Here is a 27,840-nt window from a genome sequence, read left to right as displayed (position 1 = left end):
AAGACTCATTTAATGGAGCTTGATGAAGTTAAATAGAAACATCGGGTTTCTCTCCCTCACCTGTTGTTGTTAGCCTTAAGCGGGTTACGGCACCGCCGCGAGAAAGGACATTTGTATTTATTTTGTGTTCCTTTGTTAATGGAAATGTTTGAACGCTTTGTATTTGTGCACAAAAGCATGCGTCACTCGCATGGACTTGAACATGTTTTATTTATTGATGCATTTTAAACAGTGTAGCGTTGACGGTGAGGGTTTAAGTATAGGACAGGGCTAGAGGTTGAGGATGGGTTAAGGCTTAGGGGTTAAGGTTAGGATCTCGGTTAGGGGTAGGGCCATCGAGAATGAATTGAAAGGTGGGTGGTGTCTGGTCGGTGCTGGATTTCACTTTCCTTTCTTTTCTTTGGTCCTTCCTCGGGTCTCCCGACGGCCTCACGACTCTGGCTGGAAGTGTTCGGTTTAGGTGAACGGTATGGGATTTTTTTTAATAAGTTTTAGGTGAACTAATGAATACGCACACACGCACATACACATGCTCACCCACATACAAAATAAAAAAATAATAATAAAAAATTATTAAAAAATAAAAAAAGAGAGAGCAATGATGATGACATGTAAAATCGGTAAAATTACCGAATAAACAATACTGAGCTATCCAGGGGGGAATGAATTGAAAAGGCTTCCATGATTCCAACTTCCAATATGCAATGTCTGCTATTGGGATTGGAATCATGGAAATAGTTTGAGTTCCCATTGAATAAGTTGCAACTTACTACTTTCACTTATTAATCATGGTGTCAGATTTTTGGAGATCATTTGGAGTCCAATTTCGAGAATTTATCTTGCAACTATGGGTTGGGATCTCATGTGAGAGTGATGGACCATGGCAGTGTCATCTTCCAACATTCGTACCTTGGATTGAATCACCGTCCCCGGGCACTGCCAGGGGTCTGTCTGGGTGTTCGGGTCGGTTTTATGTCATCTTACCAGACTTTTTTTTCAGGGGGCAGGGTCGGGTATTGGAAGGAAAACCCTCCGCGGTACTCAAGGGTCGAGCTAATCATTTGTATACTTATGGGGGTCCTTTGTTAGGCATAAAATCAGAATAAATGGTAGGAAAACAATATTTATGGCCAGGTCAAGAGTAGGATGGGGTTAGGATTTGGATTAGGGTAAGATTCAGGGTTAGGTTAATGTTAGGGGTCATGGGTTGAAGATCGGGTATGATTATGATTACTAAATTTAGGATGTAGGCCTACGGTTTGGGAAATAATTTATTTACAGCATAGGTGTCAAACTCCGGTCCTGGAGGGCCGCAGTCCTGCAGGTTTTGGAGGTTTTTCCCTCTTTCAACACAAGCTGATTCCAATCAACAGGATCGTTATCAGGCTTATGCAGAGCTTGCTGATGAGCTGATCATATATCAGCTGTGTTGGAGAAAGGAAACCAATCCAAAACCTGCAGGACTCCGGCCCTCGAGGACTGGAGTTGGACACCTATGATTTACAGTTGGATTAGGGTTGAAATACAGACAAGAAAACAACCACGCTTAAAATCTTAATTGTTTGTGTGAGATCTTGATGATGAATAAAGCAAAATAAATAAATAAATAAATTGAGACAGCAGCCACACGGAGGTAACCTAATTAAGGGTTAGGGTTAGGGTTAGGCTTTAGGGTTAACCCTAACCCTCTAATTCGTGAGTTCACAAACTCTTTTTTTTTTTTTTATTCTGAGTACAGTAATTGTACTTCTACTTAAATGCAGAGTTAAATGAACTTTTGTCACCTCTGTGAATATGTTTAACGGACAACTCGAACAAGCTAGCACGTGATTAGATCAAAATGCCTTTCGACTTATGTGAAGCAGCATGTGCTCCGGGTGCCTAAAGCTATTTTTTGTACACCCTGTTTCGATTAACTGTGAAAATTTGTTTGATCTCAAGGCTTACTATACACGGGGCAGCAGTTGCTGTTTTAGCCGGAAAACCTCGTAATCTGCATTTTGTGCATCGAGCATAGAATACTAATAATGCATCAAATGTATATGGCGCGACAGCTAATGGCGTTTCCCAGTGTTAATTACAGTAAATACATATTTAATTGGTGGTTAAAACCAGGCTGACTCAAGGTCGAGACTACTCTTGGGTGATTTCTGAGTTTCGATGATGCTTTGAGGCACCATGTAATTAATAAGCAATACGATGACCTATGCGCTTTTGCAAGGCGGGGTCAGCATGCTTTTGTTTCCATGGAAATGTTTCCTGCTAGCGCCCAGGGCATGAGGATGCATACAAAATGGCAAACTCGAGTACCGCGGGGCTTAACATACAGTCTACATATTTTGCGTCACACTTCATGCATATAAACATAGGCGACCTTGAGCAAGCTATCGAAATGAGGAATCAGGCTTAAATAAGTGCTAGCGATGCTAATTGGCTAGGACAAGATGGACGGTTATCTGGTTTAATTAGTGTTTGTCGGACATGTTAATCGAGAGACAGCATTTGTTTTCAGTCCAACATTAAGTCTCTGTAGGGTTGAATACAACTTCCTGTTGCATAAGCAACTTAATAACCTCTAGTGGAACGTGACGGAATGCTAATTATTTGAATGACGGGCTGGATTTGATTGATTAAAAGCTAATGCTTGAGCATGAATGGGTAATGAGATTAATTTTTGAGTCCGTATTCATTTCACCAACCTTTTGAGAATAAAGTTTTAGGTTTATTAATAATGGAGTGACATTAGCATTGTAATTTTGTCATTTATTTATGATTGAAAGAAAGCTGGTTAGCAATTCAGGGTTTCTAAAAAGCAATTCACATTACCATGACTGGTTAATTAGCTTGTCGAAATTGTGCTTTTCATCCATTTCCAAACAATTACAGCATTTACCAACTAAACGTGTTTATTTTAATGAGAAACGTTATTTATTTTACCATAAAATGTAAATATCTGCACTTATGTTACTGCTTCTCCTAGCAAAATTGTAAACATTAGCATTACCCAGCTAATGACTAGCGAGTTATATTTGACAATTTTGTCCATATCTACAAACAATTTGCCACCTAATGTAGTAAATGTATTAGTTTGAAACGAAATAGACCTTATTTTGGCATTTTTTTTGTCATTTTATAATGTAAAACCCACCACAACATTGCTGCTTCTGCTAGCAAAATATCTGGCTAATGTGCATAGTATTTGAGTATATACACAACAATTTGCCAACTAACTGTCTTAAATGTAAGAGTTTGAAGACATTGACCTTATATTGCTCTAAAATGAATTTGTTTGTTATTTTAAAGCAATTTCGGTGTACAAATTTCAATGATGTGAGTGCTAGCGGTGCTACGTCACTTAGTTAGCTCCTGAACACAAGTTGCCAATAATTGGATTCAATGTTTTGATTCAAAAAAGAAAATGAATTTGGCTGTTTATGATCTTGCCTGAAATAAAAACCCAGTAACTCAAAGAAAGAAAGAAAAGGGAAACTCTATGAAAATCATTGAAGGCTGAAAGCTTTACTGGCATTGAACATTAAAATAAATTCAAAAGACAGGGGCTGCCATAGCCAGTCACTAATTAAATTTGACTAAAATGTTCTAATTGTCAGCTTGAGGCATGGTCAAAAGAAGGCCAATGTAATATGTTAGTTTAATTCATTCAAAGGCCCTTTAACACTCATTTTCTTTTATATTATTGTATGCTTGATTTTGAATGTTTCATTAACTTGGTTATAGTGACTTTGAAATTATGTAATTTGTGATATTACAATACTTGATTTCATTCATGTAGACTTTATTAATCTCCATAAAGGCAATAAAAGCTCTTTAGAAGCAGTAGAGTGAACACCAGACCTGGCTAGTCATGATTCATCATTTGCAAACTCTCTGACCCGTAATTTTTTTGGTTTGTGGAACCTTATTAACAACTGTTCTCTGAAAAACTCATCTATTCAGAGTCACAATTGCTTTGTCATCGTGATGAAAAGAAATACATAAGGGTGTGCGGCGGCTGGTCTTAACAACCCCAGACTGAGTTCCTGTAAAGGGAGCACAGTATGGATTTGGGAGAGAGAAAAAAAACCTCAGCAAACAGGAACACTTTAATGCACGACATATGAGTACATGAAGTGGGTGGGTATCGGGCAAAGCTAGCATTGGCCACGGGCTAATACCATGTCCGTGTGGGGTTGATGGCGGAAAAAACAGGCTGGTAAATCCAAAATGCTTTAAAATCCAAGTAAAAAAAAAAAAAAAAGCTTTCCCCCTATACCGTTTATTAAGTATGGAAACGTATTGCATTCACTTGGGGGAAAAAAAAAAACCCTGTTTTTCTGACAATTTTTTGGAGGTTGCTTTGTTTTTTTGAGTATTTTTTTTTCTTTTCTGAATATTTTTTTCAGTTTTACTGAATTTTTTTTTCTGTCAAAAAATATTCAGAAAAACAGAAGAAAAATGATTCCGAAAAACAGGGAAATAAATATAAAAAAAAAAAAAGATTTTTTTTTTTAATTAAAAAAACGGGAAAAAACAGGCCTTTTTTTTTCAAGTAAATGCAATACGCTTCCGTAATTAAGGTTTTCAAAACATTTTTAAATCATGTTTTTCCCCTATAATTATTTTTAGAAAACTACTCTTATTTCTTTTGCTTTACTCCTAAATGATTTCAAAGTTTTCTGTTAATGTGTTTTAACATTGTCAGTGTATGTTTTTTTTTTGTAATTTCTGTAAACTACTTTAGTTTTCTCTGCTTTGCTTCTGAATGTCGTTAACTGTTGTGTATTTTGATGCTTGTGGGTGTTAAGCACATTGAGTTGCCTTATGTGTGTAGAAATGTGCTGTAGAAATAAAACTGCCTCGCTTTTAATCTTTTTTAAACGTTGTGTTATTTTATGTGCAGTACATTTTAATTTAGATTTTTAATAATGATGCAATCATTATGTAATAAAGAAAAAAACCCTATATTTAAGAGCACTGTTAATCTCCAAACTGTGCATAAATATTGCATTGGCTTAGAATAATATTAAATTGATGCTAATATATTATTAATTATATACTACCGGGGGGGGGGGGGGGGGGCATTTAATTAAGATATCGAAAAAAGAAGTGTCTCAACACTTTTGATTCTTGGAAATTAAACCTCCTCATTAATGGACACTTGGGCCAACTACACTACTGTGTTCTGATGATGGTGATACTGCAGAGCAACGTATTTTTTAGGGGGTACTTGGTGTACATTTGAGGACCACTGCGCCTATAAAATGTGCCAGTGTCCGCGGCTGTCTTGAACCCTAAACAAATACAACAGGGACATCTAGTGTCATTTTCAAACACTCTATGGAGATGTCCTACTCCGATATGGAACGCAGCCTTCCGGGATCCAGTCGTTTTGAGCGCTTATAATGATTTAAACTGCACATATTTTCACTTCATTAAACATATTGGGATAAAAAGAATATTTTATAATAAGAGTGTTTAAAGAAATGAAACATAAGCGCAACGTGTACGATAAAGTGAAGAAAAACGGTGAGAAGAGAAATCGAAATGGAACGCGGCCCTCTGGTCACATGCTTGTCAAGCTGGATCAGCTGACTTTGGCTAGCTTCTGCTTTTCACGCTTCTGATCGGCGTCCTACGAGCGCTGGCTAAGCCATCATACTTCATAAAAATCTTATTTATTCTAGTGGCATTTTGTTTTCCGATACCGAGCCCAAAGTTCGTTCGCTTATCTACTTAGCACACCGCCGAATCGATGCTGCTGGAGTGGATGATGGACGGACACGCCATTCTTTATACGGGGGTCACTTTGGCCTTCTGGAGCACAATACTCGTCGTCGGTAAGCTCGTTTGCGCCTTGAAATGAGTTAGTTATGAATTAAAGTGTGCATTCAAGGAAATTTTCGAATAATATCAACCACTAAATTATTTTATTATGTTTGCTTGACGCTTCGTGTGCCTCTTTGGCAGCTGTGTTTGGGATACGGCTAAATACTGGTGGCCAATGGGAGGCACTGCGTCGGCTCCCGCGATGGCTAGCAATCGCTAAATTAAAATTATTTATTTATTCCTCATGATTTGTTAGTTCGTTCGGGAGGCATAATTAGTAAACTTATTTTGATTTTGTATAAAAAAATGTTGTTGTTTTTTAAATCGAATTAGTTTGTCATCACCGACGAACTGAAGCGAATATTAGCTCGTAGCTAATTTGTGCTAACATAACTGTTCTGTCTGGGTTTTTTGTTGTTTTTTTGCAGAGGACAAGGGGCTGTATGTGGTGATGCAATACTTTAAATCGTCTTAATGTTAATTGAGAGATAAATATGCTCCTATACTGTATTTTGACTAGAGCGGATTTATTTTGGTCCCATACCGGAAGTGTAGCAGTTGTCATGGCACAGTGAATTATCACACCTTTAGTCGGCATATCTGCATTTACAGTACATGCCAAAAAGTTTGGACACACCTTCTCATGCAAAACGTTGCTTTATTTTCATGACTATGTACATTGTAGATTCTCACTGAAGGCTTCAAAACTATGACGACAACTAATGGACACATGTGGAGTTATGTACTTAAATATTAAATACATAAATAAAAACCCACCCTTTTCGCTGATTACCTTTTTGCACATTCTTGGCATTCTTTCAATGAGCTTCAAAAGGTAAGTCACCTGAAAGGGTTTTCCGACCTTCTTTAAGGAGTTCCCAGAGGTAAGAATGCCAAGAGTATGCAAAAAAAAAAAAAACAAAGCAAAGGATGGCTATTTTGAAGAATCTATAATATAAAGCATGTTTTCAGTTATTTCACTTTTTTTTTTTAAGTACATAACTTGATATCAGTTGATACATAGTTTTGATGCCTTCAGTGAGACTACAAAGTAACCAGTCATGAGAATTGAGAATAAAGCAAATACATCTCATAAGAATCTGTATATGTGACTTTTTGACTAGATTATAAATACTAACTACCTCTTGTCTTCTTCCTTTCAGGTATATGCTATACAATATTTGATTTAGGATTCCGTTTTGATGTGGCATGGTGAGTATCCTTTTCTTTTTCTTGTATGTACATGTTTAAAAGTGCTCTGTAAATAAAGTCGAGTATGTTGGTCCCGACTCTCGACTATCCCCCATACAGCGAATCTGTAAATCCTCACTTGGGTTTTTGTCAAAGACGTTTTGATGACAAACCACAATCTTCCCACATGCTACACAATTGTTTGTTGCAGCTCTCACATCTTCATGTTAACTACACTTCTTATGGGTATTAACTCTTTGACTGCCAAAAACGTTAAATAACGTTTAGTAAAATCCTATGGAGGAGTGCCAAAGACGTTAAAAGACGTTTGTTTCAAAACAGAGGTGAAACTAACCATTTTCTATTGTGGATTACTGAAGAACGGAATAAGGTAGAAACAAACTTTTTTTTCCTGATAAAAGATGAGAGTCCAATCTTTCATTTGGTAGTATGTGTGTTTCCATAGTCCAAACACATAATTTTCTGTGGACCTTGAAAGATCAGTCAAAATGCTTTAAACGGCTGGCACCCACGGCATCCCTTTTCTGAAAACGTCTGGCAGTCAAAGAGTTAATGTGGTCTTCACAGAAGTGAAACGAGGGCAAGGTTTCAATCAGATGAGAACACTCAATTGTTTATATCTTTTTTGCAGGTTCCTCACAGAAACGTCACCTTTCATGTGGGCCAATCTGGGCATCGGATTGGCCATTTCGCTGTCCGTAGTAGGAGCAGCTTGGTGAGTACTGACCGCATGACGAGTGACACATGTGGGAAATTTGTTATTTTTGTAGTCGTTTCCTCTTTTGAAGAAAATCCTCTGAGATGGTGGAAGTGGCATATCTTTGAGTTGTTTCATAAAGAAGGATTTTTTTTTAGTGTGTAAGTGGTAGTGGGATTATTAATTATTGCTGTTGTGTGTTTATTTCCCAGGGGAATCTACATCACTGGCTCAAGCATTATTGGCGGTGGAGTCAAGGCTCCTCGCATTAAAACCAAAAATTTAGTCAGGTAGGCTCATTAAAAAAAACGAATTAAGTTTGACCTGAAACACGTTTTTTTGTGGACAAGCACCTTGTTGATATTCTAATGTTAAATTTTAAAAGCATTGGTTGAGGTGACAATGGTGTAAAATTGTACATTAAAAAAAATTAATCTGTAAAATTTGCAATGTTTTATTTGATTACACAAATATTACTTTCAAAAAAATTGTTTTTATTTGAATTTCATTTTTTTTTTTTTTAATATTTTCATACTTATTTGTTTCTTTACAATTTTTAGCATAAAATTTGAAGTTTTTAAAAATAAAATTTCGATATAATTTGACTTGTTTAATTTATTTTAATTCATTTTAAAAAAAAATCATATTAGGCTTTTCGATAAAATATATATTTTGATATCAATTACATTTATATTACTGTAGGTTTTTCATAAAAACTAAACATACTTTTCATATTTTCAGATAGTTAATTCAATATTTTTTTTTGCTGTTTTTTTGTAGCATCATTTTCTGCGAAGCTGTTGCAATCTATGGCATCATCATGGCCATTGTCATCAGTAACATGGCTGAGGTAAACTTCATATTCCACGTGCCTATGTAGCTAGCTAGCTATGAAATGTAAAGTAAAAATCTAAAATGCTTCTGATTTCTGAATATGATTTGTATAATCTTTCAGAATTTCAGCGGAACAACTCCAGAGACCATCGGGGCAAGGAACTACCAAGCTGGTAAGAACGTACAACTGACAAAATGGTGGATATGAAATGAAAGTGACTCACAGGAGAGCCTATTTTCATCAGTCCTTTTGTTCACAAAAAGTTTGTCGTGGCTAAACATTGCATTGAAACCAACAAGCCATGTTTGTCTTTGTGTGTGTGCAGGCTACTCGATGTTCGGCGCCGGCCTGACGGTGGGCTTCTCCAACCTCTTCTGCGGCATCTGCGTGGGCATCGTTGGCAGCGGGGCGGCGCTGGCCGACGCCCAAAACGCCAGCCTCTTCGTCAAGATCCTCATCGTGGAGATCTTCGGCAGCGCCATCGGCCTCTTCGGTGTCATTGTGGCCATCTTGCAGGTGAGCGGCACTATTGAGAAATTGAATGGAATGGAATTGAATTGTGATGCTAAACCTCGGACAGGATTCAAATGGATTTTTGGTTTACCATTGTGTGTTAAATCGTTTTGTTTTTTTTTCCTAAGGAGAGCTCAGTATTGTTCATTCCATTTGACATCATCATTGCTCTCCTTTAAAAAAAATAAAATAAATAAATAAATAAAAAAATCTTTTCTTTTTTTTTTTTTGGTTTACCATTGTGTGTTAAATCTAGCAATCTAACTTTTTTGCTCCAGGTCAAAATTAAATAGATTTTTTTTTTTTTCCTGGAGAGCTCAGTATTGTTCATTTGCTAATTTTACCGATTTGACATGTCATCATCATTGCTCTCTCTTTTTTTATTTTATTTTTTTATTTATTTATTTTGTATGTGTGTGTGTATTCATTAGTTCACCTAAATTAAATAGAAAACTAACACTATATCGTTGTTATTGACACTTGTATATTTCCTCCTCCCCCGAAGACGTCAAAAGTAAAGATGGGCGACTAGAAGAGGACAAGAGGATGATGACAACACCGCTGGAAAAATTAAGATGTGTAAATAATGCACCGTAAATTATTTAAATGTTCAATTTGCCGCATATTGTCTTTAATTGTCATTTCAAGGAGAACAACTGTTTCCTCACACTCTTTATGAATGATGGTTGAAAATGACACTATAGAGTATTTGAACATATTTGTCTCTCTGTGTGTGTGTGTGTGTGTGTGTGTGTGTTTTGGATGTGTGTGTTTTTTTTTTCTTCCTGTGACGCATGAACTTGAACGTTGTGTTCATTGTTGTTGCCTGGCCTGTCAGACCAGTTTACTCAGTAGCGCCCCCTGGAACGCTTTCCGAATGAAATTTCGTCATCCATCACATGACACAAAGCCTTTGACTTTTTATTGGATTGTTTTGGTATCCGCAGGGAAAAATAGGACAATTTAGATTTTGAGATCCTTTTCAATCGACAATGTCTCACGGAGTGACTGATATGAATTATATTATTATACTACAGGTGAGCATATAAAAACATGTTACCTTTAAATATAAAATTGCTTTTAATTGTGTTCCAAACCCCCCCCCGTGTCAATGTATGTTTTTGTTTTGTTTTTTTAAGCACTGTTATTGTCTTCATTTATTGTAATTGTAACATTCCATAACCTGTTCATTGCTTCTTTATTAAAGCTTGTGGTGAAATGATGTACGATATATCAGTCTGACATACCAGGTTAGCTAAACTACAAATCTACTTGTAATTATTACCCTAAAGTTGTGAAAAAAATATTAACATGGATTTAATTGTCATAAATGTTACAAATGTGATTTCCCCTCCCACTCACCGATATGAACCCCGAAGGAAAATGCCTGTATTTTTGTTGGTTGCTAATCTGTGTGTAATTATGTTGACGTGATGGTGGCAAGAAAGTAAATGTCCAATAAAAAATAGGAAACCGTTCATTGCGTCCTCATAAATGTTTGCGGGTGTAAAATAAAACTATCCAATCACAATCTCCCCTCTTGGCTTGTTTTACTTGTGCTACGCCAGACATCAGTCGAATTGTGCAGTGTTATGATGAAACCTCTAGGTGGCACAAGGATAACGTACTAGTATTGATGTGGACGCAATGGAACGCTATAATTTCTCACTGTGTACAATAAAAAAAATAATCATAGTAAATCGATATACAAATACACACATCCTCATCTTATATTTAAAGGGCCCGTTCGCTATATTAATCACGTAGGAAGTATCTAGGATGCATTTTAATTTATAAGAACTTTTTTCAGTCTCCACTTAGCTCTACCTATCTCTGATTAAATCCAACGTTAAAATGTTCTAGTACTCTTTTCGTGACTATTTATTTATTGATTTCAAGTAGAGGCAGCACGGTGGGTGACTGGTTAGCATGTCCGCCTCCCAGTGCGGAGGACGTGAGATCAAGTCCGGGCTTCGGCCTTCCTCGGTGGAGTTTGCATGTTCTCCCCGTGCTTGCGTGGGTTTTCACCGGGTACTCCGGTTTCCTCCCACATTCCAAAGACATGCATGGCAGGTTAATCGAACACTCCAAATTGTCCATAGGTGTGATTGTGAGTATGGTTGTTCGTCTCTGTGTGCCCTGCGATTGGCTGGCAACCAGTTCAGGGTGTACCCCGCCTACTGCCCGAAGCCAGCTGGGATAGGCTCCAGCACCCCCGCGACCATTGTGAGGAAAAGCGGTCAAGAAAATGGATGGATGGATTTCAAGTAGAAGCCAGACTGGCTGTCTTCACTATTTTGTATTGTATGTTTAATGCATTTAACATTCTTTTGTTCCATTCTCTTGAATGGTACATTTGATCTCCTTTTGTGGAAGTTGCCGCCACACAGACTACTTGAACAGCTGGAATGTCCTTAGGGTTGGTAAATTCTGAACACATAAAACCTCTTTACAGTTATATAATAAACCACGTTATCGCTGTTGTATATATATATGTACGTTTTTCTCCTCAATTGAGTTGGCTAGGTAAATGGTGGAAAAACTTTTATTAAAGAGTTTACCCCTTGTCTAATTTTTTTAATATCACAAATATCTGGCATTTGAACATGCGGGGTCAAAATCACTTTATACATTTTAATTATCATTCATATCATTATTTGACATCTATATCTGTCTGTAAAAGTAATTTTCAGTTATTTTAAATTTATATAGTTAGAATTTTTCATATTTCAATCATGTTTGTTGACTTAAATTCTACCAATTAGTTTAACATTTTAATATCAAATTTATTATACGTTTCAATATCATCACGTAATTCCATTATGTTAATTAAAGTATTAATCAAATGGTTATGAAATGATTGTCGATCAGTGCACCGATTTAGGCATTTTTAATATATAAACAAACACTTTAATTTCTTGATAGCCACGGTCCGAGAGTAAACATAAATGTTAAAGTATATTGAAAAATAAAAATAATTACAGGGTAGGACAAAAGGCGATTCTTTTTCCCTTCGCTTTCTCCTCGGGCTTCCGTAGTGAGTGAAAGCGGAGCAGAGGGAACTGCTGGAGAGAGGAAGAGGAGCATCCTTCCATCCTTCCTCCTTTCCTTCGCTTTTTGTTTTTGTTGCCTTGTCCAAAAGCCTCCACAAAATGACGGCAAAACCATGAGGACGTCGCCTCTCTACTCACCTCCTTTTCGCTTGAACGCCGACGACGCGGCGGATACGGTTGACGCTAGCTAAACAACACCTGCTTCTTTATTTATTTATTTTCCACATTTTCCCCCCCGACATCATAAGCGAGTAGATATCCAAATTGGGTGGAAAATCGACTTCTCACAATAATATTGTTCTTTTTTCTTCTTTTTTTTTTTAAATTTACATTTTCCAATACGATGTGCTACAAGGAAGACACAAAGATGCAAGTATTCGCCTGACAAAATCAAGGTAAGCAGCCCTGCGTTTCCTTTGTGCCTTTTTATTTCGCTCCATTTTCACCTTTTTTTTTTGGAGGTGCCAATTCTTTTGTTGTTTCCTGCACAGCCACCCCGCACAACTGCCTCTTTTCCACCCGCCATGCTAGCCTCCCTCTCCTGCACAGCTGCCCTCCCAGCTCTTCAAAAGTCCACTCTGCAGCTCCCATGATTTTGCATAATGACATATTTGATTTAATAGAGTCATGTGTGAATGGGGGGGTGGGGGGTAGAGTGTATCATGACTTGTCCAGGGGTCTGTTTTGTGGGAGTCCGGCCAGCATGTTTCCCAAGGAGATGATGATGCTGGTGGTGGTGGTGGGGAGTAACATGGATGTGGATGTGGAGGTCTTCCTCACGATGAAGCTTAACCCAGGCAGGCAGTTCCGCACGGGCTGGGGAGAGAGGATGGTAATCCAATCCGACGCATCTCTCATTTCTGACACAGTATCTCTTCAGAGAGGGACCGGAGCGGTGCTGTAAGTCACTGAACTATTTGATGCGTTTATAATAACATTCAGGAGGAGCACAGTTGAAATACTACACGGTTGACTTCTGAGTTGTCCTTTCTATTGGTGGAAGCAAAGCAGTTGCCCCCATAGAAAGCGATACACAGTAAAGCACTTTCGAGTGGATTATTTCTAGTTGTCGTGTTTATTTCCATTGTGCAAAGTGGTGTGATCAATGTTAGCTGACAAAAAGAATGATCAGATTGCATGTGACCGAGTATGACCGGTACTTTTGGGATTATTTCCAGTCGTTCTGTTTTGTTTTCATTGTACAAAATGGCAACTAGTCAATCCAATATACAGTACATGTTTTTTTTGATTGTGGATTATTTCAAGCCATTCTCTTGTTTCTGTTGGAAAAGTTGACTGTCAAAATCATGTTAATTGATATAGTGTGTGACCAAGTGTGACATGGACTTCTTTTTTGGATAATTTCGTGCATTCTATTAATTTCCATTCTAGGTGTCGTGTTTATTTCCATTGTGCAAAGTGGTGTGATCAATGTTAGCTGCCAAAATGAATGATCAGATCGCATGTGACCGAGTATGACCAGTACTTTTTGGATTATTTCAAGTCGTTCTGTTTTGTTTTCATTGTGCAAAATGGCAATTATCACAAGTAAATGACGAAAGGAGTATTAATTGTAAAACTGTGGATTATTTTGACTTGTTCTCGTGTTTTTGTTGGGCAGGATGACAGTAATTTATCATGAATAATAACTGGCAAGAGGCATAGTCACGTTAATTGGCAGTGTGACCAAGCACGACATGGACTTTTTTGTTGTTTTTTAATTTGTGGATTATTTAATCCTTTGTTGAGTTGGCAATTATCCTAAAAAACAGATGAGAGGAACGATTGTGTTAGTTACAAACATGCACATGTGCCCAAGGTTGCCCAAGAGTTTTTGTACTCTGTGGATTATTTCGAGTCGGTCTGTTCATTTCCATTGTGCAAGGTGGTGTGATCAATGTTAGCTGACAAAAAGAATGATCAAATCGCATGTGACCGAGTATGACCGGTACTTTTTGGATTATTTCAAGTCGTTCTGTTTTGTTTTCATTGTGCAAAATGGCAATTATCACAAGTAAATGACGAAAGGAGTATTAATTTTAAAACTGTGGATTATTTTGACTTGTTCTCGTGTTTCTGTTGGGCAAGATGACAGTAATGTATCATGAATAATAACTGGCAAGAGGCATAGTCACGTTAATTGGCAGTGTGACCAAGCATGACATGGATTATTATTATTTTTTTAATTTGTGGATTATTTAATCCTTTCTTGAGTTGGCAATTATCCTAAAAAACAGATGAGAAGAACGATTGTGTTAGTTACAAACATGCACATGTGCCCAAGGTTGCCCAAGAGTTTTTGTACTCTGTGGATTATTTCGAGTCGGTCTGTTCATTTCCATTGTGCAAGGTGGTGTGATCAATGTTAGCTGACAAAAAGAATGATCAGATCGCATGTGACCGAGTATGACCAGTACTTTTTGGATTATTTCAAATCGTTCTGTTTTGTTTTCATTGTGCAAAATGGCAATTATCACAAGTAAATGACGAAATGAGTATTAATTGTAAAACTGTGGATTATTTTGACTTGTTCTCGTGTTTCTGTTGGGCAAGATGACAGTAATTTATCATGAATAATAACTGGCAAGAGTCATAGTCACGTTAATTGGCAGTGTGACCAAGCACGACATGGACTTTGTTGTTGTTGTTGTTTTTTAATTTGTGGATTATTTAATCCTTTCTTGAGTTGGTAATTATCCTAAAAAACAGATGAGAAGAACGATTGTGTTAGTTACAAACATGCACATGTGCCCAAGGTTGCCCAAGAGTTTTTGTACTCTGTGGATTATTTCGAGTCGGTCTGTTCATTTCCATTGTGCAAGGTGGTGTGATCATTGTTAGCTGACAAAAAGAATGATCAGATCGCATGTGACCGAGTATGACCGGTACCTTTTGGATTATTTCAAGTCGTTGTGTTTTGTTTTCATTGTGCAAAATGGCAATTATCACAAGTAAATGACAAAAGGAGTATTAATTGTAAAACTGTGGATTATTTTGACTTGTTCTCGTGTTTCTGTTGGTCAAGATGACAGTAATTTATCATGAATAATAACTGGCAAGAGGCATAGTCACGTTAATTGGCAGTGTGACCAAGCACGACATGGACTTTTTTGTTGTTGTTGTTTTTTAATTTGTGGATTATTTAATCCTTTCTTGAGTTGGCAATTATCCTAAAAAACAGATGAGAGGAACGATTGTGTTAGTTACAAACATGCACATGTGCCCAAGAGTTTTTGTACTCTGTGGATTATTTCGAGTCGGTCTGTTTATTTCCATTGTGCAAGGTGGTGTTATGGTTACCTGGGAACAGGGATAATCAGGTTTATCATACACATGTGCATGTAACGGAGTATGCCCAAGATTTTTTAGACTATGTGGATTATTTCAAGACTTTATTTTTTTTCCATTCTGCAAAGGGGCAGTTAGTACAAATAACTGGTGAAAGGAGGTGATTGCATAATAGTAATTAGAAGTCAATCCAATATACAGTACATGGGTTTTTCGATTGTGGATTATTTCAAGTCATTCTCTTGTTTCTGTTGGAAAAGATGACTGTCAAAATCATGTTAATTGATAAAGTGTGTGACCAAGTGTGACATGGATTTATTTTTGGGATAATTTCGCGCATTCTATTAATTTCCATTCTGCAACGTGGCAGTTATCCTGACAAAAAAAACAGACGAAAGGAGTGATTATGTTAATTACACACGCACACAAACAAACAAACACACACACACACACACACACACACACACACACACACACACACACACACACACACACACACACACACACACACACACACAGACCAAGTTTGCCCAAGACTTTTTGTTCTGTGGATTGTTTTGAGTCAGTCTATTTATTTCAATTGTGCAAGGTGGTGGTTAACGTGAATAAATGGTGAGAAGAGTTGTCACATTAAGCAGCACAAACATTAAGTGCCTGTGACTGTGCGTCATTGACCATGCCATGGCAGTTTTTTTGGGGGGGTGTCATTTGTGGATAAATTGATTCTGTTTATTTCCATTGTGCTAGGTGTGGGGGGGTTATCTTGATTAACTCGCAGCAGGAGCAATCATGTTAATTATTTGTACATGCTCAAGTCTGGGGGTGTTCTTGTATCTTATTTTTGTCTTTGCGGATTATTTTGAGTTGGTCAAAGCAAAAAAAGCGACTGCATTATTCATGTCAGACATGCATTGCATTGCATATGTTTTTGTGCTTACTGTGCCCTTTTTTGAATGTGGATTATTTTTAGGTGGAAGTTACCATTTAATGGGGTATATGCCATGGAGGAGGCGGGACTTTCAACTTCCTGGTTTTCACACATCGGCTTTGTTTCTGTTTCCTGTTTGCGACATGTAGGCCGCGTTCTTGCGCTTCGGCCTTTGTGCCCCCCGGTTGCGCGGGCCCTTCGACGGGTGCGAGTGTGTAATGTGTCTGTCTCGGTTGTCCGAAGCATTTCAGAGAGTTGAGACACACGGTTGGGGGACGCAGGGGTGGGGGTGCGAGTGTTGGAACGCGGCCATCAGTGGCCATAAAACGACGCTGATGTGTGAAACCCGGAAGTTGGAAGTCCGTGGCATCTACCCCATTGGCAAGAGGTCAAATCACTTTAATTGTATGCACAGTGCACACACGTGACCGAGTGTGAACAAGCTTGCCTTGGATTTTTTCTTAATTTGCTGTTGCTGTCTTCATCCAAAAGAGACCCAATGCTGCTACCCGCTGGCCATAGTTGATTTTTTTTTGTTTACTTTCCCACCTTAATGATCAAACCAGAGCTGGGCAAGATATTTCTCCGGCCATTCCCATTTAAAAAACATAGTTGATGACAATTCCGTCGCTGGCCCTCCTTGTTTTGTTTCCCGTTGACAACAATTCAGGTCAAATGCGCTCAAAGAATTATTAGAAATACTCTATACATACATTACATGTTTTTCTTACTTTGTAGATTTTTTTTTATATTGCTCCTGTGCTCGTATTTACCTTGTGTTATTTATTTTACTCTGTGGATTATTTCTAGTTTCTTCTCATTAGGGTTGAGGGCGAGCGGGAGCACATCCCAGCTGACTTTTAGATGCTAATCGTTGACATGCTAATCCATGCCAACGTGCTAGGCAACCGTGCTGCTTTGTTGTTTTCATGTTTATCTTTTTTTTTCTGACAAAGTTTTGGTTGGAATTTTATTTATTATTTGTATAAAAAAAAAAAAGATTACTCTGCCATTGACGGCTATAGACGTCAAAAATTCATTTTAACTATTTCTATTAGTTTAACATTTTTTTCCACTTTTGTTAACAAGAGTGTGAAAACCTAAAAATTTTTTATTGTACATTTAGAACAGATATAAAATTTGTGATTAATCTGGAGTTAACTAGTGAAGTCATGCGATTAATTACAATTAAAAATGGAATCGCCTGACGCCCCTAATTTTTAATAATCTTTTTTTTAATCGCGTCAGGCGATAACTATTTTTAAATTGTAATTAATCACATGACTTCAATAATTAACTCACAATTAATCACTAATTTTATATCTATATATATTGTTTTTTGGGGGGTTTTCATACTCGTCGAAACAGTGTAAAACTAATAAAATAGTTAAAATGAATTTTTGACGTCTATAGCCGTCAATGGCAGTGAATGAGTTAAGTGTAAAAAGTAAAGTAAAAGTACTTACTATTTGAAGAATCACTAGAACTAGTTGAGGCATGTTGCATTGCAGTAGAGATTGTCAGGACTTGACTTTATGGTGTCAGTTGTAGTGCGACGTGAGCCGCGGGGGTTTGACCTATGAACCTCGACGCTCTCGTGCGCGGCCAGGCGAGGCCAGGCAATATCGGCGCTCATTCGTCGGCCGCCAACGCCTGCGCTATCACTCATCAGATAGCGGAGAGGCGCTCGTGCCGTCGAGGGGATTTAATTACAGACGGAGGGTCACAGCTTGAGCGCTCTGAAACACTGATGCCTGATAGATGGAGTTGATTGGAGTCAGCGCGTTCCTCTCGGGGTGCTGATAGAAAGAATAACACACAATTAGCTGAGCGCGTGTGATACATTAGACATGATTCAATAGACATTTTTTTTTTTATCTGCACAAACCTGCATTGTACTGGACCACACAGCCTTTACTTCAATATTCAATGCTGTATTTTGCAACTTTGCCCATTTGTGGATTAATTTTGCCCTGCTTCTGTTTATTTCTATCGCGCAAGGTGGCAGTTATAAAGAATAACTGTGAAAAGGTTCAATGGCATGGCGTGTAACTGAGCGTGCTGGACGTTTTATTTACTCTACTGATTAATTCTAGGAGTTGTTTATTTCTTTTGTACAAGTAGTGGCCATCATTATTAACTGGTGAGAGCAGCAATCATGTTAATCATCCGTACTTTGCGTGGGCGTATGTGGCTGAGCATGTCGGGGACTTTTTGTTTATTATGTGGATTATTTCAGTTTGTTCTGTTAATTTGCATACGCCACTGATCGTCGCTTGCCTGCATGACTTGGCTGGAAGGAAAACATTGAGTCTCCGCCCAGAAACGTCCTGGACAGGCCAAAGCAAATCCGTCGGATTATACCTTTAAGTGTTGGTGGCAGGTATCGACAGCCTCCGTGAGTACCTGATACCTTGAAATATTGCAGACATCGGCCCAATACTGATACCTGGTATCGGTACTACTCACCCATCCTAATAATAAGTCAGCAATAATGATAGTGATCATTAATAATAATAATAATAATAATAATAATAATAATAATAATAAATTAAATTAGCATTTCAGGACACTTAATAGTATATCAGGTTTTTCTGGCCCGAGGTCACTGCGTGGATTTATTGGTTAACCGAAAGTTCAGTGACTCTGGACCAACCGGCACAGTACAAATTTCATAAAAATACGATGACATCAACACATTCTTGCTTTTTTAATATTCAATATATTGATTTTTGTCCACTTAAATTGATCAGTCATCACGTATCTTTTTACTGCTTACAGCAAGCTATAAAGCCTGGAAAATATTAAATATTAAGTTATATTTTATACTGTTAAAATACATAAAAAAGTAAATACACAATACCCTTTTAAAGGCGTAGATAATACGATATAAATTAAATGATAACTAATCATTGAAAATGATCTTATTAGATCAGGAATATGCAGTTGGCAGGGACACAACAACATGAGTCAGGGCCAACAACCAAAATGGTTTAATGCTGTTATACAGCACATAAACATACAACTGTAACAATGAGCGTGTACGAATGCCTTAGACAGAACTCAGCGACGGGATGCTGTCCAGCTGTCCAAATTGTGTACAAGTTTCCAGCCTTAGTAAACTCCTTGAGGGAGCTAGCTAGCTAGCTGCCACGGAAAAGCGGTTAGTGTTCCTAGCCAACAATTGCTAACTGCACTAAGACAAGTGAAAACCTGGCCAGGTTCCACTTTTGGTCAAGATATATAGCTATTAATCCTGATGAAAAGAAACCATAACAAAAAAAATAATAAAATAAAAACATTTCGGGTGGAAAAGTGTTAGCCAGAATGTGCTAGCATGCTGTTTTTCCTGTTCCGGGATATTATTTCTAATCGTTTAATTTCTGTTGTCCAAAATGTCATTTGACCATGAATAAATAACTAGTAAGCAACCATTACATTTGATCTAAAATCACATTGGAGCCATAAAAAAACATGTTACCGTCCAGACGTCAGACAGCCTTCCAGCTCTACATTAAATTTCAATTTTTACCCTTCCTTGCATTTACTGTACTATTCAGCATCACATCACTCGGGTTGTTTTTACACTCGAGTGGCTAAACAGCCTTTCTAACATGGGCTATTCAGTCCAGAGCGTGAAGGACAAAGGCTGATCAAATGGACAGCCGCGGAGTGCATAATTGGACGGCGGTGGCCTTAAGTCTGAAAGGCCAGAAAGACGCTCGTAGTTTAAATGGAGCCGGAGCGTTCGTCTTTTTCTCCACTCCTCCGAGCTACCATCCTCCTCTTCTTCCGCCAAAGCTCTTCATTTACTCCCTTTGCTCTGCTGCCAAATGAGCAGCTGGATCAGAGGCGAAGACTTCGCATCAGCGGGGGTCCGGGCTCCAGACGGCACTTTTGCCTGACAGTGGTACAGCATTAGAAATTGATACTCTCGTATGGAGGTTTAACTGTGATTGGGACGACTTCTGGGGAATCCGAGATTTCCGTTAATCTTGGGAGACTTCTGCAAATCTTTGAAGGCAAATTCAGTAAAGTTACTGACTTAGTAGGTAGATTTTTTTCTATAAATGTTTTGGTTGAATGACTTTTGAGGGCTTTGGAGACTTTAACCAATTTCTTGAGACTTTGACAGATCATGCGAGACTTCAGCAAATCTCATGAAAATCTTGTAAGGTTCTATCAATTAAGTTTTCTGTGTTGGTTGGTGAAGGACTCTGGTTGGTGGCCTGGTGGGTGGTGTCTGGTCGGTGCTGGATTTCACTTTCCTTTCTTTTCTTTGGTCCTTCCTCGGGTCTCCTGACGGCCTCATGACTCTGGCTGGAAGTCTTTGGCTTAGGTGAACGGTATGGGATTTTTTAATAGGTTTTAAGTGAAGAAGAAAAAAAAAGGGTTCTGTGATGTAAGAGCCTCATTTTCTCGCCCCCCACACACAATTTTTTTTTCAGTTGAACTCCAATTTGGATGACATTAATCTTGTGAGTCTTCGGAAAATCTTGCGAAACTTCTACAATTCTTGAATGGTTCTAGGTGTCCTGTATGACTAAAGAAGCAGACATCATGACATTTTCTGTTGAAGTTCAGTTTATATGACTTTGGGCCATAACTCAAGACTTTAGCAAATCTCATGAGTCTTCAACAAATCTTGTGAGACTTGTGCAAATTTTGAAAGCTTGAATCCACGAAGTTCTGTGCTACCAAAGACGTAGTTTTCCAAAGTTTTCAGTTTAACTGCGATTTCTATTTTAGGGGTATTTGAAACTTGTGCCAGTCTTGTGAGACTTCAGCAAATCTCGTGAGACTTCCACTTCCAGTGAAGGTATGTGTGACTTTGGAAGTATATTTTTCTTGAAACTTGCAGTTGAAATCTGGTTTGTAAGACTTCAGTGGTTTTTAGAAACTTGTGCAAATCTCATGAGACTTCAGCAAATTTTGTGAGACTTTCACATGGCTTGAAAAGGCTCTATCAATTAAGTTTTTCTTGAAACTCGCATTTGAACTCGGGTTTGTAGTGGGTGCAGAAAATTCTGCAAATCTCGTAAGACTTCACCAAATCCCATGAGACTTTCACATGGCTTGGAAGGGGTCTATCAGTGAAATTCTGGGTAACATTAGAAGCATATTTTACCTCAAAATTTTCAACTGAACTCTGATTTGTACAACTTCAGGGGTTTTAGAAACTTCTACAAATCTCTTAAGACTTCGCCAAATCTAGTGAGACTTCCACAGTTTGGACGATTCTTTCAGTGAAGGTATGTGTGACTTTGGAAGTATATTTTTCTTGAAACTTGCAGTTGAAATCTGGTTTGTAAGACTTCAGTGGCTTTTAGAAACTTGTGCAAATCTCATGAGACTTCAGCAAATTTTGTGAGACTTTCACATGGCTTGAAAAGGCTCTATCAATGAAGTTTTTCTTGAAACAAATCTCTTATGACTTCGCCAAATCTCGTGAGACTTTGGCATGCTTGGAAGGGGTCTGTCAATGAAGTTCTGTGAGATAGTAGATGCGTATTTTCCCCAAAATGTTCGGTTGAATTTTGGTTTGTACGACTTCACAAACATTCAAAACCTCAGCAAATCTTACGAGACTCTTAAGCTAATCTTGTAAAATTTCCTCAAGTCTTGGAATCAATTAAGTTATTTATATTATTGTATTATATTATCAATTTTTTGCAAGGTGAAGTCATTTGTGACTTCAGCAATTATTGTAAGGCCAACTGTTTTGCGGGAAACACTACTTCATCTTTATATTTTTATGCAGGATCGTGAGTGATCGGCGGTAACAATGAATACACAGAGACTGATATACTGTGCTAGAATAATTGTGCCTTTTATTCCCCGCAAACAGCAATCGACACCTGTACTGTGCTAGAATAATTGTACCTTTTATTCCCCGCAAACAGCAATCAACACACCTCACTTTGCTAGAATAATGGTGCCTTTTATTCCCCGCAAACAGCAATCAACACACTTCAACGCTAAGCAGCATAATATGATCATCATCAGCGCTTACCTTGACACTAAACCGGAGAGCCGACGGTCCGGGTAAAACGAGCTGCTTAACGGCTGGGCAATCGTACGTATTCCACAGCTGACTCTGCCCGGACCGTGTGCCGGTCCGTCTTTTATTCGTTAACAAAAAGTTGTGAGCGTGAGAAACCGGGCTGGCCAAACCCTCTCCCAGGCACCCTCGAAAACATGTTTGCAAAGCAGGGAGGACTGTAGTATAAACAAGGCATTCACTCCCAGGCTGATTCCGCCCTTTATTTACAAATTGTTGGGCACCTGGATTCGTACAACAGTTCAGGACAACAACATATCCTTATATAAGAGGTTACATGAGGACATATCAAACCATGGTTATTTTCCCTTCACCAACTAAACTTGTTAGACTTCAGCAAATTTTGGAATTACCAGTCTACGTAGTTCTGTGTGACTTTAAAAGCACATTTCTTTTCCAAAGTTGATGTTTGAACTTGCGGCTCTTGCTGTGCGATGACGTGCAACAACGAGCAGGGCGAAGAGCAGCCGTCGGATGTCTTTTCAAGAGCCCCCGACCTCCTTCAGACCGTAAGACGACTGAGAGGCAATTAAGTGTTGTGCTCAAAGAACCCTTGTTGTGTTTTGTTCTCTCTTGAGTCCCGTTTCCTTTTCACTCGGCTCTTTTCATCTCTGTGCTGCTGCTTCTTTTTTTTGTGCTCATTGCTGTTTTTATTTTTATTTTATTGCATTTTTTTTTGCCTTTGTAGTTACAGTAACACATTCGGGCACGGGCTTTGGTCAGTTAAATGGACCCACTGGCATTAAGTCGGGTGTTTATTATTTCTCTTTAATATGATTCTTTTGATGATTAAGAAATAACATGATTCTGTGTTTATTTACTTTATAATACAAGCATACCTCTTCTACAGTATATAATATGTTGCAACAGTTCTCAGTATTTTTTGTTAGTTTGGTAGGAAACAAGTGTTTTTGCCATGTGAGTAAAATTCAATAAAAACAAAGCAGTTGTCAACGCACACGCATGATATTAATTTGTCCTTTTGCGCCAGAAGATTACGGTACAGAAGAGGAGGTCAGAGGTTGGAGACGCTTTCCTCTTTTTTCGTTGCTAACCGCTGCTCTTCGATTCATTCCGTCTTTCCTCCAGGCGGATTCTTGATTTGGTACACCTGCGCAATACAAAGACCGCATCCAAAATTCAACCAAACAAAGATAATAATTCTCCGTTTTGATTGGGATACAACTGCATTGTGTCATATTGTGACTCTCAAGTAGCTACAAAAATACTAAAAACACCTGTAACCGAAATATCAGTCAGATATTGTTATATTTTGACTTTCCTAAAAATTAAAAAAAAAAAATTCTTAAAAATGTATTTATCCATTTTCAGGACACAATTATTTTTAATATGATGCCATTTCTCTAAAATGTAATGTAAATGCATTTTATTTGCCAAATAAAATAACACAAATGTGTTAAATGTTCTATATAAATTCTAGCTAGGTTCAGTTTGGATGAGATCCGGATGAAAATTGTTTTGACCATGAATAGAGATCGCATATAATGATGATGATAATAATAATAATCATCAGCATCATTTTACATCTAGCCCTACTACCTGTGTAAATATATATTTAGCTTATCTACTTTTATTTTCATTAGTTTGTCAAGTTAGACTTGTTTTATTTTAGTATCAAATTATTTTGTATTATTACTACAATAACATCTTTGGGAAGTTGAGCTTAGTCTGCGCTTTGACAAATCCCATTGGGTGGAAACAGGCGTTCCTAAACATTCTTAGGGATTCTCCAGTATGGCTACATATTGAGAGAGAAAAAACAAACAAGGCAATATTTGAAGTCGCCATGATGACGTTTAAAGTCATCTCGCTCAATATTTAAATGTCTTCTTGTTTTCTTTCTCTCACTTGGTGACCCTAATAGAATAGTCATAAGTACATTTAACCCTGGAGAACCCAAGAACCCTTTTCTTCTTTGGAAAATTATGAATTATACATTAAATGACTGCTATAAATTCACTGAACACCAAAATATATGTTTTTTCAATGTTTTTTTCAATTTATTCCCTAGTTTAGGATTAGGGTGAAATTTGACCCTTTGGGATTTAGGGGTATCATTTCGAAAAATCTGAATAACAAAAACTGTCAGTAAACTATTAGAATTTAAGAAAATAATAAAGCTACATTGAACAATATAATTTTTTGGTTTTATTTGTTGCATTTTAGCCATCTTGTCACCACCACTCTGGCTCATGTAAGTGCAATATTCATCCACTAGGTGGCCCCATGCAGGGGTCAGAAGTGGCACTCTGGACTTTTGAAGTTAAATTTGTAAAAAAAAAAAAAAAAAAAAAAGGTCTTTGTTATCTGAGTAGCAAAATTTATAGGGGCCAAATTTGACCCCGTGAGTTCTCCAGGGTTAAACTAGTGCACTGTAAATAAACAACCAAGTAAAAGTACAGTAGTTGATGTCCATCCCACGCTTAGTTGTATTTTTTACTTCCACTCCAGCCCGTGTTGTTATCCTTCGGTTACTTTTGGGTTCTGCCTGTTGTTGTCAAGTGACATTTTGTCCTGCGCGCATGAGAGATTCAAAGATGCGCACGGTAAACCGGGGGAGCCCCGGCCGGCCTCTCCTTGCTTTAATGATCAGCGAAAGGTCACCGCGCGGCCGAGTGTCTGATTCATGTCATCCGAGCGACGGCGTGTCTCAAGCGTGCTCGTCCGAGAAGGAAAAATAATGGCGGCGTATCGACCACGTCATTATTTTAAGTCACACGCTGGTTGCAACGGACGGTTCGTTGGCTAAAAGATCCCCACTGGAAAAGTTTATCATTAGTGCTATAATTCTGCTAAAATGATCTGCAGTTGAGTAAATAAATGCCTCCAGCCACTTACTATTCTCAGCAATGCATGCTGGGTAACATTTAGCTGTGACTGTATAAATGCACAGACGTCAGTTATATTACAGCCTGACTGCAACTTAGTCACTGCAACCCTGCAGCATATTTATGTTTTATGACCCACAAATGACCCGATTCTTAAGCAACGTGACCCACATCAAAATTACGTCTCCCCCCTTTCCTTCCGTACTCCCCCCTCCTCACACAATTATTGTCATGATGTCGCTCTCACGACAGGCATGTAATCCTCCGATGGGCTTTCAAAGAACTGACGTTTCAGTATTTCAGTAACTGTTGCACAAATGAAAAGTTTATCAGTTTTTTTTCGGCCAAAGAGCGAGTTTCACGCACGCACACACGCACATACACATACAATTTAAATTTTTTTTTAAAAACAAAATGTAAAAATTTTTTAAAAAAAGAGAGCAATGATGATGACATGTCAAATCGGTAAAATTACCGAATGAACAATACTGAGCTCTCCAAAAACAACAACAAAAAAAACAAAAAACAAAGAGCGAGTTTGAAAAATCTTGAACTTAAACACTTTTAGGGTACATATTAAAACAGCAGCAGCAGATTATTAAAACAATATAATTGACTTTTTAAATAAAAAAATATGACTTAAAATATGACGGCATCCTGTGATCAGCTAGCATGCTACATGCTACACAGCTTTCCAGGGCCGCTGTCAACTCGTCCCACTTTCGCATCAGGACATATTTTGACGAAGCAGCGCTCCGGACGCTCTCCAGCACTCATTTGGCCACCGTCTCATCTCCCAATGTAGCGTTAGCGACTTAGCCGAGAGCCAGCCGAGCAAGCCAGCCGCCACAACGTTCGTTCATTAGATAGCAATGCCTTAGCAACACCGTAGCTTTTATTTTGAAGCTGGCGCTTGACTTGACTTTGAATTGAGGCTGGGCTTAGCTGTTAATTAGGGATGCACGATAATATCGGTGGCCGATAATTATCGTCAATTGTCGACCAATTTGACGTCATACTGATAAACCAGATCATAAAGAAATCCACCAATAATAATAATAGACGTGCCACGTTGGTCCATCTGTTGTGTTTGTGGCCCAAGCTGTGCCCAACTCCCCGACCCCGCCCCTCTCTTATGGTATTCAGTGTTTCCCACGGATTTGAAATCGACTTGAGTGGGTGGACTCCGGCAGGGGGCGGGATCTGAGGGGGGTTGGAAAGGGGGTAGGTCTCAGTCCTGTTACTACGTCTCTTCTTGCCTCACGATCCACAAAGTGACGAAGAACTAACATTACATGCAGTATATCCGGTCGCAACACGTTTTTTTTTTTTTTTTTTTTTTTTTTTACTTATTCACTCCCAGCCATTTTCACAGAAGCAATCCCTTTCACTCCCGGCGGCTATTTTACTGGATTTTGACGGATTTTGCAAGGCCCACAGAATATTGTGTTCTATTGCTATAAAAACATGGAACCGACCAAAAGAAAGATTAAAGTCTCTTCTTTCATCAGGAAAAAAAGTATATTTATATCTGTTTATGTTTTGCAGCAATTAACGTTAGAATATAGTTTAGTTTCATCATTATTCACAAATCTATTTAGAATTGTGAGCAATTGAGTTTTTTCCCCAACATGGCCCTGGTTGCTATCTTTTGCTCTGCTGCCACCTGTTGGCCGTTTGTGTAAAAACTACCATTTCTTCAACCGTTCTTTGCAGTTGAGGCTGCATCAAAACCTTCTTTATGTTCTAGTCTAGCATAAAAAACATATAAATACGTATTTGGGACAAATTTTAACATTTAAAATAGAACATATTTATACGTTTTTGGGAGCAATTGAGTTGATACATTTTTAATACATTTTCTTGAAAACTTCTTAGGTGGTGGCCACCCAGATAGCAAAATCAATGTTGAAACATAGTTCAGCTTAAGTATATACGTTGAGATTTAAAGTTTAAATCATACAGAAAACACAAGGTTGATAAAATGTTGAGTCAACGTTTTCAACCATAAATCACACAATATCAATGTTGATTCAACCATCATCTAAATTAGAATCTACATTCACCCGTCCATTTTCTTAACCGCTTGTCCTCACAAGGGTCGCGGGGGGGTGCTGGAGCCTATCCCAGCTGGCAACCCCGAAACTGGTTGCCAGCCAATCGCAGTGCACAGAGACAAACAACCATCCACACTCACAACCCGAGTACCCGGAGAAAACACACGCAAGCATGGGGAGAACATGCAAACTCCACCCAGGAAGTCCGAAGCCCGGACTCGATCTCACGTCCTCTGCACTGTGAGGCGGACGTGCTAACCAGTCAGCCGCCATATATAGAGAAAATGATGTCCCTTTCGAAAAGATCACAACTTAGAAGTGCCGTAGAGACAGGGGACCAAGTTGAATGGGTTCAGCGTCCTTCAAACATTCAGAAAATACTCTTGCTCGAAAGAAAAGATTATTTTATTGATTTTTAAGGACTCTCAAGTTCATTGGATTTAGCGTCCCTCAAATAACAAGAAATTGTCCTGCTTGAAACAAAAGGAATTGCAATCGAGTAAAATTGCAATTGTGCAATA

At 38.2% G+C, this 27,840-nt stretch overlaps 2 protein-coding genes across 3 annotated transcripts in view; both read left to right on the top strand.

Annotated features, from left to right (window-relative positions):
• The first annotated feature begins 5,555 nt into the window (after positions 1 to 5,555).
• Positions 5,556 to 10,614, top strand: atp6v0b (ATPase H+ transporting V0 subunit b). Its single transcript, XM_077559282.1, has 8 exons — positions 5,556 to 5,837; positions 6,990 to 7,038; positions 7,670 to 7,753; positions 7,948 to 8,025; positions 8,516 to 8,585; positions 8,691 to 8,742; positions 8,896 to 9,086; positions 9,589 to 10,614. The coding sequence occupies exons 1-8, from the start codon at positions 5,753 to 5,755 to the stop codon at positions 9,613 to 9,615; spliced, it is 636 nt and encodes a 211-aa protein (XP_077415408.1). The 5' UTR covers positions 5,556 to 5,752; the 3' UTR covers positions 9,616 to 10,614.
• Positions 10,615 to 12,129: 1,515 nt separating this feature from the next.
• Positions 12,130 to 27,840, top strand: part of b4galt2 (UDP-Gal:betaGlcNAc beta 1,4- galactosyltransferase, polypeptide 2) — a 124,604-nt gene continuing 108,893 nt past the window's right edge. Inside the window, exon 1 of one of the 2 annotated variants that reach the window (XM_077557841.1) lies at positions 12,130 to 12,531. The gene's annotated coding sequence lies outside the window, so the exon portion shown is untranslated. Of the gene's footprint in view, positions 12,532 to 12,956; positions 13,037 to 27,840 lie in introns of those variants that run through there. The other variant, XM_077557842.1, reaches the window with a different exon arrangement.

The sequence above is a fragment of the Vanacampus margaritifer genome, chromosome 2, assembly GCF_051991255.1.
Source record: "Vanacampus margaritifer isolate UIUO_Vmar chromosome 2, RoL_Vmar_1.0, whole genome shotgun sequence".
NCBI classification, from domain to species: domain Eukaryota; kingdom Metazoa; phylum Chordata; class Actinopteri; order Syngnathiformes; family Syngnathidae; genus Vanacampus; species Vanacampus margaritifer.
Note: the sequence above shows the minus strand (reverse complement) of the source record. Positions and strands in the feature narration are given on the sequence as shown.

Excerpts from the sequence above, each read along its gene's own strand:
- atp6v0b (XM_077559282.1), top strand. The coding sequence starts at position 5,753 with ATGCTGCTGGAGTGGATGATGGACGGACACGCCATTCTTTATACGGGG. Across the intron at positions 5,838-6,989 it reads GAGCACAATACTCGTCGTCG|GTATATGCTATACAATATTT; the intron begins GTAAGCTCGTTT and ends TCTTCCTTTCAG. Across the intron at positions 7,039-7,669 it reads TTCCGTTTTGATGTGGCATG|GTTCCTCACAGAAACGTCAC; the intron begins GTGAGTATCCTT and ends TCTTTTTTGCAG.